This window comes from Papilio xuthus, unplaced genomic scaffold (genome assembly GCF_000836235.2).
Source record: "Papilio xuthus unplaced genomic scaffold, Pxut_1.1 DF826961.1, whole genome shotgun sequence".
NCBI lineage: Eukaryota > Metazoa > Arthropoda > Insecta > Lepidoptera > Papilionidae > Papilio > Papilio xuthus.
In genome coordinates, this window is record NW_013531688.1 from 3,177,971 (window position 1) to 3,192,076 (window position 14,106).

The 14,106-nt window shown below is 38.5% G+C and overlaps 1 protein-coding gene across 1 annotated transcript; it reads left to right on the forward strand.

The window, feature by feature from the left end:
- Positions 1–850: 850 nt before the first annotated feature.
- On the forward strand, positions 851–2,515 carry LOC106119939 (protein NDRG3). The gene has a single exon (XM_013315065.1). It carries the CDS (start codon positions 1,361–1,363, stop codon positions 2,336–2,338), a length of 978 nt encoding a protein of 325 aa, XP_013170519.1. The 5' UTR covers positions 851–1,360; the 3' UTR covers positions 2,339–2,515.
- Positions 2,516–14,106: the final 11,591 nt, after the last annotated feature.

The following is a 14,106-nucleotide window of genomic DNA, read 5'->3' on the forward strand; positions in this document are numbered from 1 at the left end:
GCGCCATTTTACCCGATTGCGTGAGGAAAATAAACGATAGTAGATTCATTAGGGTTTCGTACCACGAAAGGAAAACAACGGAACCCTTATAGAATCAGTTTGTTATGAATGTTGAATTCACTCCATTTTAAGCAAATCCTTAAAAAAGTTATAGAAAAAGTTATTTTATACAATTAATTTAGATTAGATTTTGATTATCTTTTAGACTTTCTGAAATATTATGAATCGGTTATTTCCGTTTAAAATTATGAGTGGGAAAAAATTGTAACGATTTTGCAATACGTTTGGAAGCCTTGAGCCAATAATATAGTAGGTAGTACGCGTATTATAATCCTTGACCCGGTTCCTGCTTCACGGACGCACAGCGGAAATAACTAGTGTTTATACCATCGCATTTGAATTATATTATATATCAAATTGATTGTTATCTTTGAAATATACTATTGTGTAAACGTAATATTTTCAATATATATTATTATATACCTATAAGGCTCAAACTTTGATTATGTTTTATGACGTTAAGGGGTACACCTAGGTAAGGAACGTGTTATCGTCATATATAAAGGCCACGCGACGCGACCAGTGTTTTTGCCGGGAAATTCTTTCTCGAATATAGTGCGGCTCATTCATTAGATTAAGTAAAAGTATAAACGTTTTCTATCTGTCAAGCTGACCAAGTAATACCGCTGCCGGTAGAAGTGATTAGAAAACGATTGACTGAATTAGTATTTCCTGGGCTAGTTAATTATTTGATTTAAAGTTTATTTGTTTCATCATATAACTGCAGTTACCAAAAATAATCTAGATGTTATATCAGCCAGAGGTAGTCATAAACAAATGTCAAGGAAACTGAAATCGACTCATCGTCTACCAACACCACGCCTACGCGCAGCGAGTCACGCTCGACGTCACCGAGTCCCCCAGAGCCCAGAGCGATGCGCGGCTCTCGCCCCGCCCCGCTCCGCTCGACGACCGGCTGCGGAAACTACCGAGCAGTGCCGAGCCGACGCTAAGACGGGGCACACGTTCGTACGGTCAACACGCTATTGACCATTTCCTACAATATCCTCACAAAAGAATATCGCGTACCTTACTCACTCGAAACGTTATGTATTGTGACATTTAAAACGAGTTTAAAGTGACAGTTAACAACGATTTTATCAACGAAAACAATGGTAATGAATGCCTGTGAGAGCACTACATATTACTAATATCATAATTAGTGTTAATTGATCGATGCGACTGTAATATATGAATACACAGTCTCAGTGAAAATAGAATTAACATTATCAAACGGGAGATACGTTTCGGCGAGCAAGAAAACATTAAGAGCCGGTAAGAGTAAATTTCGATTAGTACAATGCCAACAACGATACAAGAAAACATCGCCCTACTCAATATGATGTCTTCTGATAATCTAGAGGATGATTTGAAGAGTGTGCAGTTGCATAGTCCATCGGATAGACGATTGCAGAGTGACGGCGCATGCGTGGAGGAGAGGGTGAGAACTTCGCGTGGCGAAGTGCTGGTGGCGGTCCGCGGGGACCGTAGCAAACGAGCCATAATAACATACCATGACCTTGGACTTAATTATGCCGCGAATTTTCAGGCATTCTTTAATTTTGTCGAAATGAGGCCGATACTGGATAAGTTTTGTATCTACCATATAAACGCTCCCGGACAAGAGGAAGGGGCTCATTCGTTGCCTGAAGATTACACTTATCCTAATATGGATGAACTGGCCTCACAAATTGATTTTGTGTTGGGTCATTTTGGTATAAGATCGTTCATCGGCTTCGGTGTCGGTGCTGGCGCGAACATTCTCGCTCGATATGCCGTTAACAGCCCGCAAAGAGTCGATGCTCTGGTTCTGATAAATTGTACTTCCACCCAAGCCGGATGGACGGAATGGCTTTATCAGAAAATAAACATGAGACAACTTCGCTCAAATGGGATGACTCAGAGCGCTGTTGATTATCTAATGTGGCATCATTTTGGCCGAAGCACTGACGACCGCAATCACGATCTAGCCCAAGTTTACAAGGAATGTTTCTCCCACGTGAATCCGATCAATCTGGCGATGTTTATTGATGCGTACCTACGTCGCAGCGACTTGGGTATATCTAGAGACAATAATTCTATTAAGGTGCCCGTTCTGAATGTGACTGGTGCGCTATCCCCGCACGTCGAAGACACGGTGACGTTTAACGGCCGCCTTGATCCTGCCAAGACGTCTTGGCTAAGCATCTCAGACTGCGGAATGGTATTAGAGGAACAGCCAAGTAAAATAGCGGAAGCGTTCCGCCTGTTCCTACAAGGAGAAGGGTACTGCAGGTAGTCAGTTTGTGAGGAGATCGGGAGGACGCATCGCTGCCACAATAGAATGCACTCGACGCTTCTTTACACGCGAGCTTTGAAGACACGTTTCTTGTAGACTACGTTTGGATGTAGGACGAAATTGTTAGACATTGTTTTGAGATGTTTATTGAAATAAAAAAATATTTTTTGGCTTTAATTACTGTTTCAATTTTCCTATTTTTTTTTCGGAATCCGATTGATTTGCATTCATAACACAATTCAAGTAGGTTTGAACACTTGGCATAAATGAATTTTATTTGTTTGTGCCAAATACATTTTGGTTTTGATTATTTCCAAAATTTTATTTATATACCTACCATATTTATCATAAGAAAACTAATAGTTTCAAACAATACTTCAATTAGATTTAGAATAATAATTTTTTGCCAAAACTGCAGTGTTTTAAAAATATACCTTTGTTTTAAATTGAATTAATAGAAAATAATTAAATTTAAACTTTTTGAATTAACTGGATAAATATCGGTTATAAAATGTACCCATATAACCCTTTGATTGCCAAATTGAAGCGATTTGCGTGAACTAACACTATCAAAATTTCATCAGTAGTAGTTTAGATTTGATCCGTAAGATGGAGCTTAACTTAATCGGTTGAAATGGGAGTTTTAAAATATATTAAATTGTTGGAAGACGTTAATTTATAACAAATATTTCTTTTGAGCTGTAGTAAAATATAAATTAGCTGGACCGTTGTTTATTTTTTGGTATGATTTAGGTCAAATGGTTAGGTCATATCATTAATGATAGCTGAATTAATCAAAGTAGACGAAACAGTAGCGCTCTTTAGGTATGTTGATTTTAAATTATAAAAAAAATACATTTAATATACAAGTGATAGTTTTACCTTTTGTGTTGATAATTTCAACTTGTCTTTTCTTTAATAGGTCTAATTATTATTGAGATATATTTTAGTACATTTAACAAACTTTGTATGTCGTTCAGCCAACGTAATCGTTAAAAAGTAATCATGTGAACATACATATGTATCCACATCGCGTTTGTAACAAAAGCGGATAAAAAAGTCTCTCCTCCACCGAAAAAAGTATAACGCGATCCATTCAAAACTATAATTAATTTTCGGATATAACCGGGTGTTGTGCTTCGAATTTTTCCCCCCTTTTTCAAAACAAGCGTATACGATAGTGGCGTTCATTTTCGCGCTTGCGTTGGGGGAGGTGAAATGAACTGATGTACGAGGGGGTTACCCCCTCACTACCTCCCAATTCCTACCCGTCCCTGACCACTGCCTGCGGGGGTAATGAAATATACCGTTTAAAAATAGGGAAATGTTATCGCCGACAGAATATAGTTTTTCTTTGCCGGTGAAAAGTTTTCAATAAAAAAATAAGCGCAGTATAATGTTGAGTTATATAATGAAAACGGTGTTTTTTCTAATTTCGCGAATTTTTTCTAATAGAGCGCACAATTTTTCATCTGATTATAAACTGTTGGCTTTGAGAATAATTATGTTGAATCTTTATTTAACTGAGTCCTGCCCATAACTCTTACACATGGATCCATGCAAACTAATTTAAAAAGCTTCTATGAAATTAAGTGTAAATACTCAGAAAATTAACGGCAACAAGCCTTTTCGTTGTAGTTAATTTACGATTGCTTCAAGAGGCAGGACTAAATGTTCTTCAATTATGCAAATTTTATGAAAAAGCGCTTGCATTCTATTTACGGCGTACAAAATACAGTTGTAGCTTAAAAAAGGAACGAACGAAGAGTGAACGAAAAAGTGCAGCGGTGCTTTATAGATGAATGGAATGACGTTGAGTGTCTGGGAGCTCGTGAATTGCGATTACTCTTCAGTTCCTTTGTTCCAGTGACCGAATACGAAAGACGTAAAGTGAGTTGCAATTCCTACTCGGAATATCGTTTTTTTATGTTTGTAAAGTTATTTTCCTTTATTTGTAGAGCGTAGGTAACTACGAAATACGCGGTCATTTACCTGATAGTAAGTTACTTATTAGAAGCGACTTAATAAAGAGATTTAAATACAATGAGTGCAGTATGTCAGTAGAGCAAGACCCTTTAAGGCACAAGATGTCACGTCTGATTAGCACGTTTAAACTAGCCCTTGGCCTTCTACAAATTGAATTATAGCCATGTACCACGTTAATTTGACGGTATCAATGGGGTATACTCAGGTGTCGGTGACTCAGGGACTTGACTAGCGATCTGCAGGTCAAGCGTTCGAATCCCGCCTTGTACGAATGTGTTTTTCGATTTCCGATTTACATATGTACATTTAGCCGTCGTTCTTACGGTGAAGGAAAACATCGTGATGCAACCTGCATATATCTGAGAATAAATTCAATAATATGTGTTAAGTCAACCAAGCCGCACTCGACGTCACCGTCTGCACCCACGGTTTGTTGAGAAGCGTCTGAGAATGGAGGGTGGACGACTCCGTCACCAGCTCCGATCATCGAGCGATACGTGTAGTTCTGGGTCTCAGAGCGCCACCAGAAGGGACAACCCGAAGGACCACTCGTCGCTTCAACACAAAAAAGGCGGAATGGGGCAGTTTCACCGAGGTAATGCGCGGGGTTAACTACTCGGGGACTTACTTTGGAACGAATTAATACAATAACAGAAAAGATCGAATTAGAACAAGAGGTCTCAGAGTATATAAAATGTATAAGCGAAGCGTGTGAGGAGACTATGCCACCCCGCAAACCACCCAAAATAAAAAAGCGCTTACCTTGGTGGAACGGCGAACTCGAACGCCTGCGACGGGACGTTAACACGAAGCGCCGCAGGGTCCGCTGTGCCGCGCCGCGCCGTAGACAACACGTCGTGGACGAGTACCTAGAAGCAAAAGCGGAGTACGAGAGAAGGGCCACCAGCGCACAGACAGATGGCATTTACCGTGTTATGAGAGCGGCGTCTGGTAACCACGAAGACCAGCTTCTCGTGGAGGATGGAGTGGTCCAGAGCCCGGATCAGTCAGTCGCGTTGCTAGTCAGGACGTTCTTCGCTGATGATGATGTTGGTGCGGATTCTGAAATTCACACCATCATTAGAGGCAGGGCGGACCTGGTAGGCACGCGTCTTTCCGATGATACAGACAACCCCCCGATCACCAGGGCGGAGCTGGTCCGGGCAATGGGCAGCTTTAATCCTAAGAAGGCACCGGGTCAGGATGGATTTATAAATCCTCCGCTGAAAAATCGCAAGCGATGGTTGTTACGCGGAAGCTTAAATTCGACACACCGGTCGTGCAGATGGGCGACGTCGACGTTCCGATGGTGACCGAGCTTAAGATCCTCGGGGTCATCGTCGACAATAAACTCACTTTTAACAACCACGTTGCCTATGTGTGCCGTAAGGCCGCTAACCTGTATAGGAAATTTTCGACGATGGCCCGTGTGGAGTGGGGCCTGTGCCCGGGGATTATCAGGGCGATCTATGTTGCCGTAGTCGAGCCTACGATATTGTATGGTGCGAGCGCCTGGGCGAAGGCCGCCGAGAAAATCTCTGTGCAAAGGACCCTCGCAACCGTCCAGATGGGCTTTGCGCAAAAGATTGCCAAAACACATCGGACGGTGTCGCTCAATGCAGCACTCCTTCTGTCGGGCCTTCTCCCACTCGATCTTCGAATCTGGGAGGCGGCCCGGCTGTTCGAGTGTAAAAGGGGCCGACCCATTGAGGAGCTTGATGCCCGCGAGCTGGAGGAGCGTGGAGCATTCGTGAATGCACCACATCCCGCCAGTGAGCCAGATGTCAAGTACACCTGTCTGGAGGATATGCACCCCGAAACTGTCATAGAACTGCAGCTCCCCGTGCACCAGATTTATACGGACGGGAGTAAATCTGCTGACGGGGTGGAGGCTGCATACACTTACTGGCGGGATGGGTCCGAGATCCGAAACAAGCGGAAGAGACTCGAGCCGATGTGCACGGTCTTCCAGGCGGAGCTGCTCGCGATAGCCAGGGCTACGGACCTGGCTGTCTAGCGCGGCTTCGACTGCACGGCCGTGTTCAGCGACTCGCGATCCTCGCTCGACTTGGTCCGGAACCCGGACACGCGCCACCCCCTCGCTACCCATATTCGCAAGAATATTAGGGAGTTAGAGGGGAGTGGTAAGACCCTCCTGCTCTTCTGGGTCAAAGCCCACGTCGGAATCCCGGGCAACGAGTGAACCGACGAATTGGCCAGACTAGCGGCGGCACAAACTAGGGTTGCCCCGGCATATGATATATGCCCACTATCATATGCCAGAAGGCGGATAAGGGAGGGGGTGTTCCAGAAATGGAACAACCGATACATTAACGGGGCCACAGCGTCGGTCACTAAGTTGTTTTTCCCGGTAGTGATCGGCGCTTATAAAATTATTAAAGGTTTAGAGGGGGGCCCGCATGGGCACAGATACTTGCCGGCCATGGAGGATTCGCCGCATATCTCCACAAATATAAATTAAGGGACGACTCAGCGTGTGCGTGCGACCAGGAGACACCTGAAACAATACAACATCTATTATTAGAATGCCCGAGACACGATCGCGACAGATGCGACCTGGAAGTAAGCACAGGAGTAAAACTATTATAAATGAAACATCTATTTCGGACTTAATGTCAAACAAGAACTCCAGGCCGCACCTGGAGCGATTCTGCCTCGCGGTACTAAAAATTGCTAAAATTAGAAATGGAACTAGAGTAATAAATTAAATTAAACTAAACCAAATTAAACTAAACTAAATTAGACTAAATTAACTTAACCAAATTATTATAAATTAATTCAAAATTAAACTAACCCAAATTATTAAGTACAACCCGGATATGCCGTCGGTCAGAGATAGTCTTTTATATATAAAATGTAAAAAGTAAATAACAAAACGGTTAAGCCGAAAGAAAATTGAATACACTAAAAATCGGAAATGGTTAATAGAATATTAAACAAATCCTTGCCACGCAAGGAAGATATGGAGACGGCAAAAAAAAATCAAGCCGCACTGGGGCAGCGTGGTTGACTATGGCCTTGTCATCCGTGACTTAGGGTAGGCTCCGAGCCCCTCGGTAGGGACTATAGTGAGCTGATGACGATGAATGTGGTATGCAGTTTGGTTTACCCTGCGGTGGATATTTACTACCGTATACTCTGGGACGTCCGTTCAGAATAGTATGTTGGAATTATATAACAAAATAGTGAATTTTGAACACTGAAGAATGCGACTATCCACTATTAGTAACTCGGGATTGTAGTATTATGTATTCTTTATAAAGTCCTTGTATTAACTAATGTTTATTATTTTCATTGCAAATCTATAAGCAGAAAAATTATCACCTCTGTTCGATAAACAATCCCATAATGCGACGCTAACACGCTACGCAAAGGTGTGCCCGAGCTGTAATTTATTATGGTCAAGTTTGTTTGACATATATCACCTTGAGTTTACACATGTCTGTTGTGTGTTTGAGTTTGCATTGTTTTTATATTTTCATAAAACATTTTTAGTTTTCTATAATAATAATAATTAAACGTTAAAAAATTAATTTGTTGTTCTTTAAATACTAAAATTTCAATTCCAACATATTTTCATGTTAATGTTTTAGAAATGTAAACTCGGGTATTTAGTATTATTAAGAAAAATATGTTTCTTCATTTATATTTTATGAAATTTGTAATAAAATCCATCTTACTAATATTGTACATCCGAAAGCTTAGGTGGATGGATGGATGGTTTATTTGAAGGTATCTCCAGAACGGCTGCCTGGATCTTGCTGAAATTTGGCATAGCTATAGAACGTAGTCTGGAAGAACACAAAGGCGACTAATTATGATTTTTTATTCTGCGTGGACGGAGTCGCGAGCGATCGCTAGTAGTCAATAAAAGTCAGCCGCTGAGGGGTTCAAATAATTTCTCATTTCCATTGAATTCATCTATAGACAGATACCGTTCTATTTAAAATTCTAAGAAATCCAAGACCATTAATAAGATTTGTACGACCTTTAAGTCAAAGGACGCATTCTTACGATTTCTTATATTGGAATCTGTACCTTTAGTATCGTAAAAGGAATTTTCCCACAAATGTTCAGAAAATGTTGTGAATGTTACCATTCAATACGAAAGAACCTTTCTTATCTTTTGAAATCACTGAATTGTTCTTGATGTTTTGTTCTGGTATTTTTTTAGATTCGGTACTTTGGTCGAAGAAATGTAGAAAAAGCTGGCATATATAATTAAATCATTATTTTTAACGTGTAAAACTATAACAATATTTAACTAACGTGTATCATAATACCTGTTTAAGACATATTTTTATTTCTGTTTCCTCAAAGATGGCAGGGATTGCCATCTATTTTATATAGAAATTTTGGTATCTGAAACCAACGGTAAATTAAACAATTTGTATTAGTCAGCGTACAAATTCAAATAGCGGAATATCCATCATTGACATCAATGGGAATGCGGATAGCGCTTTGCTTCATCCAATAGTTGACCTAAAAGGTGACCTGGATACTTTGCCTTGTTTGAACAGCTTTCCACTCGACTTCTGTAACAAATATCGTATCAACTATTTCAATCGCTCGACTCAGATTTGTAGATCTTACTAATATTATAAATGTTTAAATAGATGGATGGATTTTTGTTTGAAGGTTTCTCCACGGCTGAACGGATCTTGATGAAATTTGGCATACATGTAGAACATAGTTTGGAAGAACACATAAGCAATTTTTTTTATTCCCTCGCGGACGGATTCGCGGGCGACAGCTAGGAAGTTTTAAATTCTGTTATTCAATGGCGTAATTAAAGCATGCAAAAAATGCATATTAATAAATTCCATCTTTCTGTGTCAAATCTAGTAGCCGCGTTCACGAATTTACTAAACTTTGTATTCACTAAACTAAGGAACCATGTAATAGCACTTTTGTTTATTATAATTATATATATGTCGGAGAAACACTTTTCTCAACGACATCTATAATGGTTGAGGACTTGGTGGGCGTCATTTAGGGTAAAGTGCACGCACAAAACACGATGACCCAACTCGATCTGTCTCCACTTTACGACTATCTTCGTAACAACTGTCTAAACGCCTTATATAAAGATGGTGCCTCGACCCCTCTCACCCCAGGTGCTCTGCTCCGATTGGTTGTTACTAAAAAAACGATAATAATGTTATTTAGTCTAGGAAAAACGTAACTTATAAAGTAAGATCAAATTAAAAGTTATTAGACGCTTTAACAATACCAATAAACATTAAACATTGCACAGTATGTGTTAAACAGTAATTCAGTTGACAATGGCTACTTAATAACTTCCTACTTTAAATATAATCACAATGGCTTCCTCAGACACGGCCGTCCTGACAAATCACACGCCCTCGTGTGATGTTGAAGGCCGCGCATCATAATTATCTGAAATTATTTTGGTGTAGTTCGGCCACTCCTTACTAAGAAAATATTAGAACCTTAATAACCTCAGTGCTACACATTACTTCAAGTGCGTAGTTTAATCACACTATTAATTAATAATAACAATAACATCCATATGGCCACCTCGCCTTTTGAAAAACTTATTTCTTTCAATGGCCACCTCGCCTTTATATCCACTAGTTTACCTTCAATGGCCACCTCGCCCTTAACTAGTTTCACTTTCAATGGCCACCTCGCCCTTAACTAGTTTCACTTTCAATGGCCACCACGCCTCTAACAAAACTATGCCAAACTTTAACCATCTATTTAGTACTAAAATACCTTAGAAAAAATTACTTCGCTTTTATCACACGATAGTACACTTATAATCAGTCATTCGAACAGAAGGTAATATACGAAAATCTTACCATCAGTCATCTGAGAAACACGGTTCCAGTTCGATTGGGACACAAGAATGGGGAAGTGGGCGTAAGCGGTCTCGCGCGTATTTGCAAGTGCGATTACAACTTAAACTTTTGAGATGATACCTGTCACCATCCAGTATTTTAATTACCTCAAAGGGCCCTCTATATTTAGCATCTAATTTTGTTTGATTCCGTTCGTGATTTTCTATTAAAACGTAATCTCCCACAGAAAACGATAGGACTTTTGCCTTGTTTTTATTAAAACATGCTTTGTCAAGTCGTGCGTTTGTTCTCTAACCTCTTTCACATCTATCTCAATCTCATGCTCGTCTGCTGGTACCAAATTTAACGATCTAGCTACTTCCGGTTCAAATTTAGGCAGCGTGATGGTCTTGTCCTCCGTTCTCGGTGGGTTGGATAGCGCCTCCACGAGCAGCCGCATGCTGGTTTGCTGCGCCTCAAACAATGCGCGCCATCCGTTTTCTGCAGGTGTCCGTAGATTTTCATTTTGTGCCAACACTTTTCTCAACATCTATAATGGTTGAGGACTTGGTGGGCGTCATTTAGGGTAAAGTGCAAGCGCAAAACACAATGACCCAACTCGATCTGTCTCCACTTCACGACTATCTTCGTAACAACTGTCCAAACGCCTTATATAAAGAGTGTGCCTCGACCCCTCTCAAGCCAGGTGCTCTGCTCTGATTGGTTGTTACTTAAAAAAACGATAATAATGTTATTTAGTCTAGGAAAAACGTAACTTATAAAGTAAGATCAAATTAAAAGTTATTAGACGCTTTTACAATATCAATAAACATTAAACATTGCACACAATGCGTTAAACAGTAATTCAGTTGACAATGGCTACTTAATAACTTCCTACTTTAAATATAATCACAATTGCTTCCTCCGACATATATTCTACTAGAAATATATTCTGAATTAAGAAATGTTAATATATTATTCATGCAACAATCTATTTGAATTCTTGTTATGTTTCTTATAACTAAAGCTAGGAATACAAAGCTCGCGAAACTTTTACGCTGCCCCAAATCTGTGATTCAAAGCGCGTCGTATATAGCTTTTCTAGTAACGTCAAACGATATGATTAATGTTTTTTTTGAAAAAGACTGACAAGTTAAACGGTCTATGCTTAGAAAAACATATATCACAGCGATTTGTTTTAGAAATGGATTTAATGTAACATTAACATAAAGTGGTCATCATCAGGTCACTACACGTCCCCCTGAGAGATTCGGAGTCTACCCTTAGTTAGGGGTGACTAGGCCATAGTCAACCACGCTGGCTCAGTGCGGGTTGGTTGACTTCACACATACCTTAGAATCACTTCTCAGACATGTGCAGGTTGCATCACGATGTTTTCCTTCACCGTAAGAACGTCGTATAAATGTATATATGTAAATCCAAAAAAGCATTGGTACTTGGCGGGATTTGAACCCAAGACCTGCAGATCATAAGTCAAGTGCTTAAACCCCGAGCTACCGATTTATTAAATAAAAATACTGAAATGTAAATAAATCTAAATTGATAAATTGATAGAGCGTAAAGTGACTGACCTAATATTACGAGTGTTTGCGAACCGATTGAAATATTCCAAGCACTATAGCTTCTACTACAAGTGATGGAGGCTATAATTATGAAGTACGATACTCTTCAAAATACAACATTTTTTTATTCAGTTATTAATTAGAATACGCTTTCAATCTTACTTCTTACTAATACTATAAATGCGACCCTTCGGATGTTTGTTACAAGATATCTTCGGCACGGTTCAACGGACCTTAATAAAGTTTGGCACAGATGTAGAACATAGTCTGGTAGAACACATAGGCTACTTTTTAGGTTTTTTTTTATTTAGTGCGGCCAGAGTGGTGGGCGACAGCAATTATAATCGTAGTTTTTATATAATTCGATTATTTAAATGCCATTAAATTGAAACATAGTGAACAAAAAGACTTTTACTTTAACTAAAAATATATTACAAGAAAGGTAAAGAAATGAAAATTCAAGGTTACAGGGTAATAGAAAATAAATTTTATCATTTAATAAAAGCAATATAAAACGTAACAATTCTTGTTACGGATGAATTCATTTAATTAAGTTAGCACGTATCTAGTTATTAATTCACATAACTATTTATTAACTAAGTATAATTAATCCATTAAGTAGCTATAGGTGATATGTTTTATTAATTAGATTAAAATTGTCGTTAAATGTTAATTAATTAATTATTACGTGAAGGGCGATGCTAAAGTAGATCATGTAATGTGAAATAACGAAATTAATTCGTCACGTTTAATTAGAACTAGCTACGTACACACATTTCAATATTATTTAATAGCTGTGCTCGCGCGTCATAGAAAAAAAGAGACAAGGCGTAATAGAAGAGAAGAGAAAAAGAGATAAAAAAATAAGTTTCAAACTTGTATCTGTAAAAATGACGATACTTCGATTTCAAACCCCCTTTTCAAAGACAGACAGACAGAGTTACTTTTGCATTTATAATATAAGTAAGATAAGTAACGATTTGTACAAACATTAATGATAGTGCTGGTTAAAGTCTGAATCTATAAGAAAAAATGTGTCTCATGTGGTTGGGATTAATTTTTTCAGATGGTTTTAAGTTACTTTTCACCAAATTAATGGTAATTGTCACATGTACTTTGTTAAAACACCTAAACGAATACATGGTGTCTCTTTTATTTATAGAAGGATGAGAAGGATAGCAATATTTTACTGCTATTGTGGGCCTATCGCTCAATCGGCTCAATGACATTTTTTTTCCGATTGTGCCGATTCAATAGGTCCAATTGGAAACTCCCGTATTTCGGTAGATGTTGGTCATGTTGCTTGTGCAAGAATTCTTTTATCTTTATTAATAATGGATTATGTTCTAAATAAAACAACGATATCGGATAATTATTATATTTTAATAAACAAATTCATCACATAGAACAATTATTTACAACATTACAATTATATTGTCTTGAAACATTCAATAAAAATTGACTACACCAATGTTGGTATCTACAGACTTATTTACATAAGCTCTTATAATATACATATAAGTAGATGATGTCAGTCTGACTAGATACTTATTTACAATTTAATCAACTAACGACTCAAACACGAGGATAATTTTGATTTCTACTTACATATTGGATACTTTGCTAAACAACTATTGACATGTAATACGACAAAGTTTAAAAGGTAGGAATAGTCGAATTCAATAGAAATGAATAATTAAAAGCTATCTAAACAATTTTATCTCGTAACAGTATGTTTCTGAGACCAACATCACCATTTAAAACATATTATCTCTGTTTTGTCGAAGTTGAAAAGACAGGGATGATGATGACATCTTTTCTACATAGATTTTAGGCTCAGAAACCCATGTTTGGGTCGTTTTAACACTGATACTTTTCAACATAAATCCACAGACATTTAAATTATCAGCCAGTTGAATGTATAGATATAATATAATTTTCTTATTTCCATTGAATCGACTACAAATAGAGTATTTAATGAATAAGTTATACGTCAATGTTTTAATTTACTTTTACGGTGTGTACAAAAAAAGATACTACTTTACTATTGCAAAATGGCAGTTAAACATAGTCAAATCTTAGGTTTATCATAGTTTAAGTAGACAGATTATAATGAATACAAGTACCCAAGTGTAGTGTAAACATAAACGTAGTGTTTGTCTCGAGCGTACACGTCATAACTACATGCCGGAGAGAGTGAGCATCAGTCGACCTTTGGACCGGTAACACGTGTCGGTACGTGAACGAGCCAAATATAACGCAACGAATGCTACACCATTCTTTTGGATAATTTAGTGATTTTGTTATAGTTTAAATTGACATAATTTTTGGCACATCGATACCTCAAGGTTATATTTGCTGGCAACTTTTATAA

Excerpts from the sequence above, each read along its gene's own strand:
- LOC106119939 (XM_013315065.1), top strand. The coding sequence starts at position 1,361 with ATGCCAACAACGATACAAGAAAACATCGCCCTACTCAATATGATGTCT.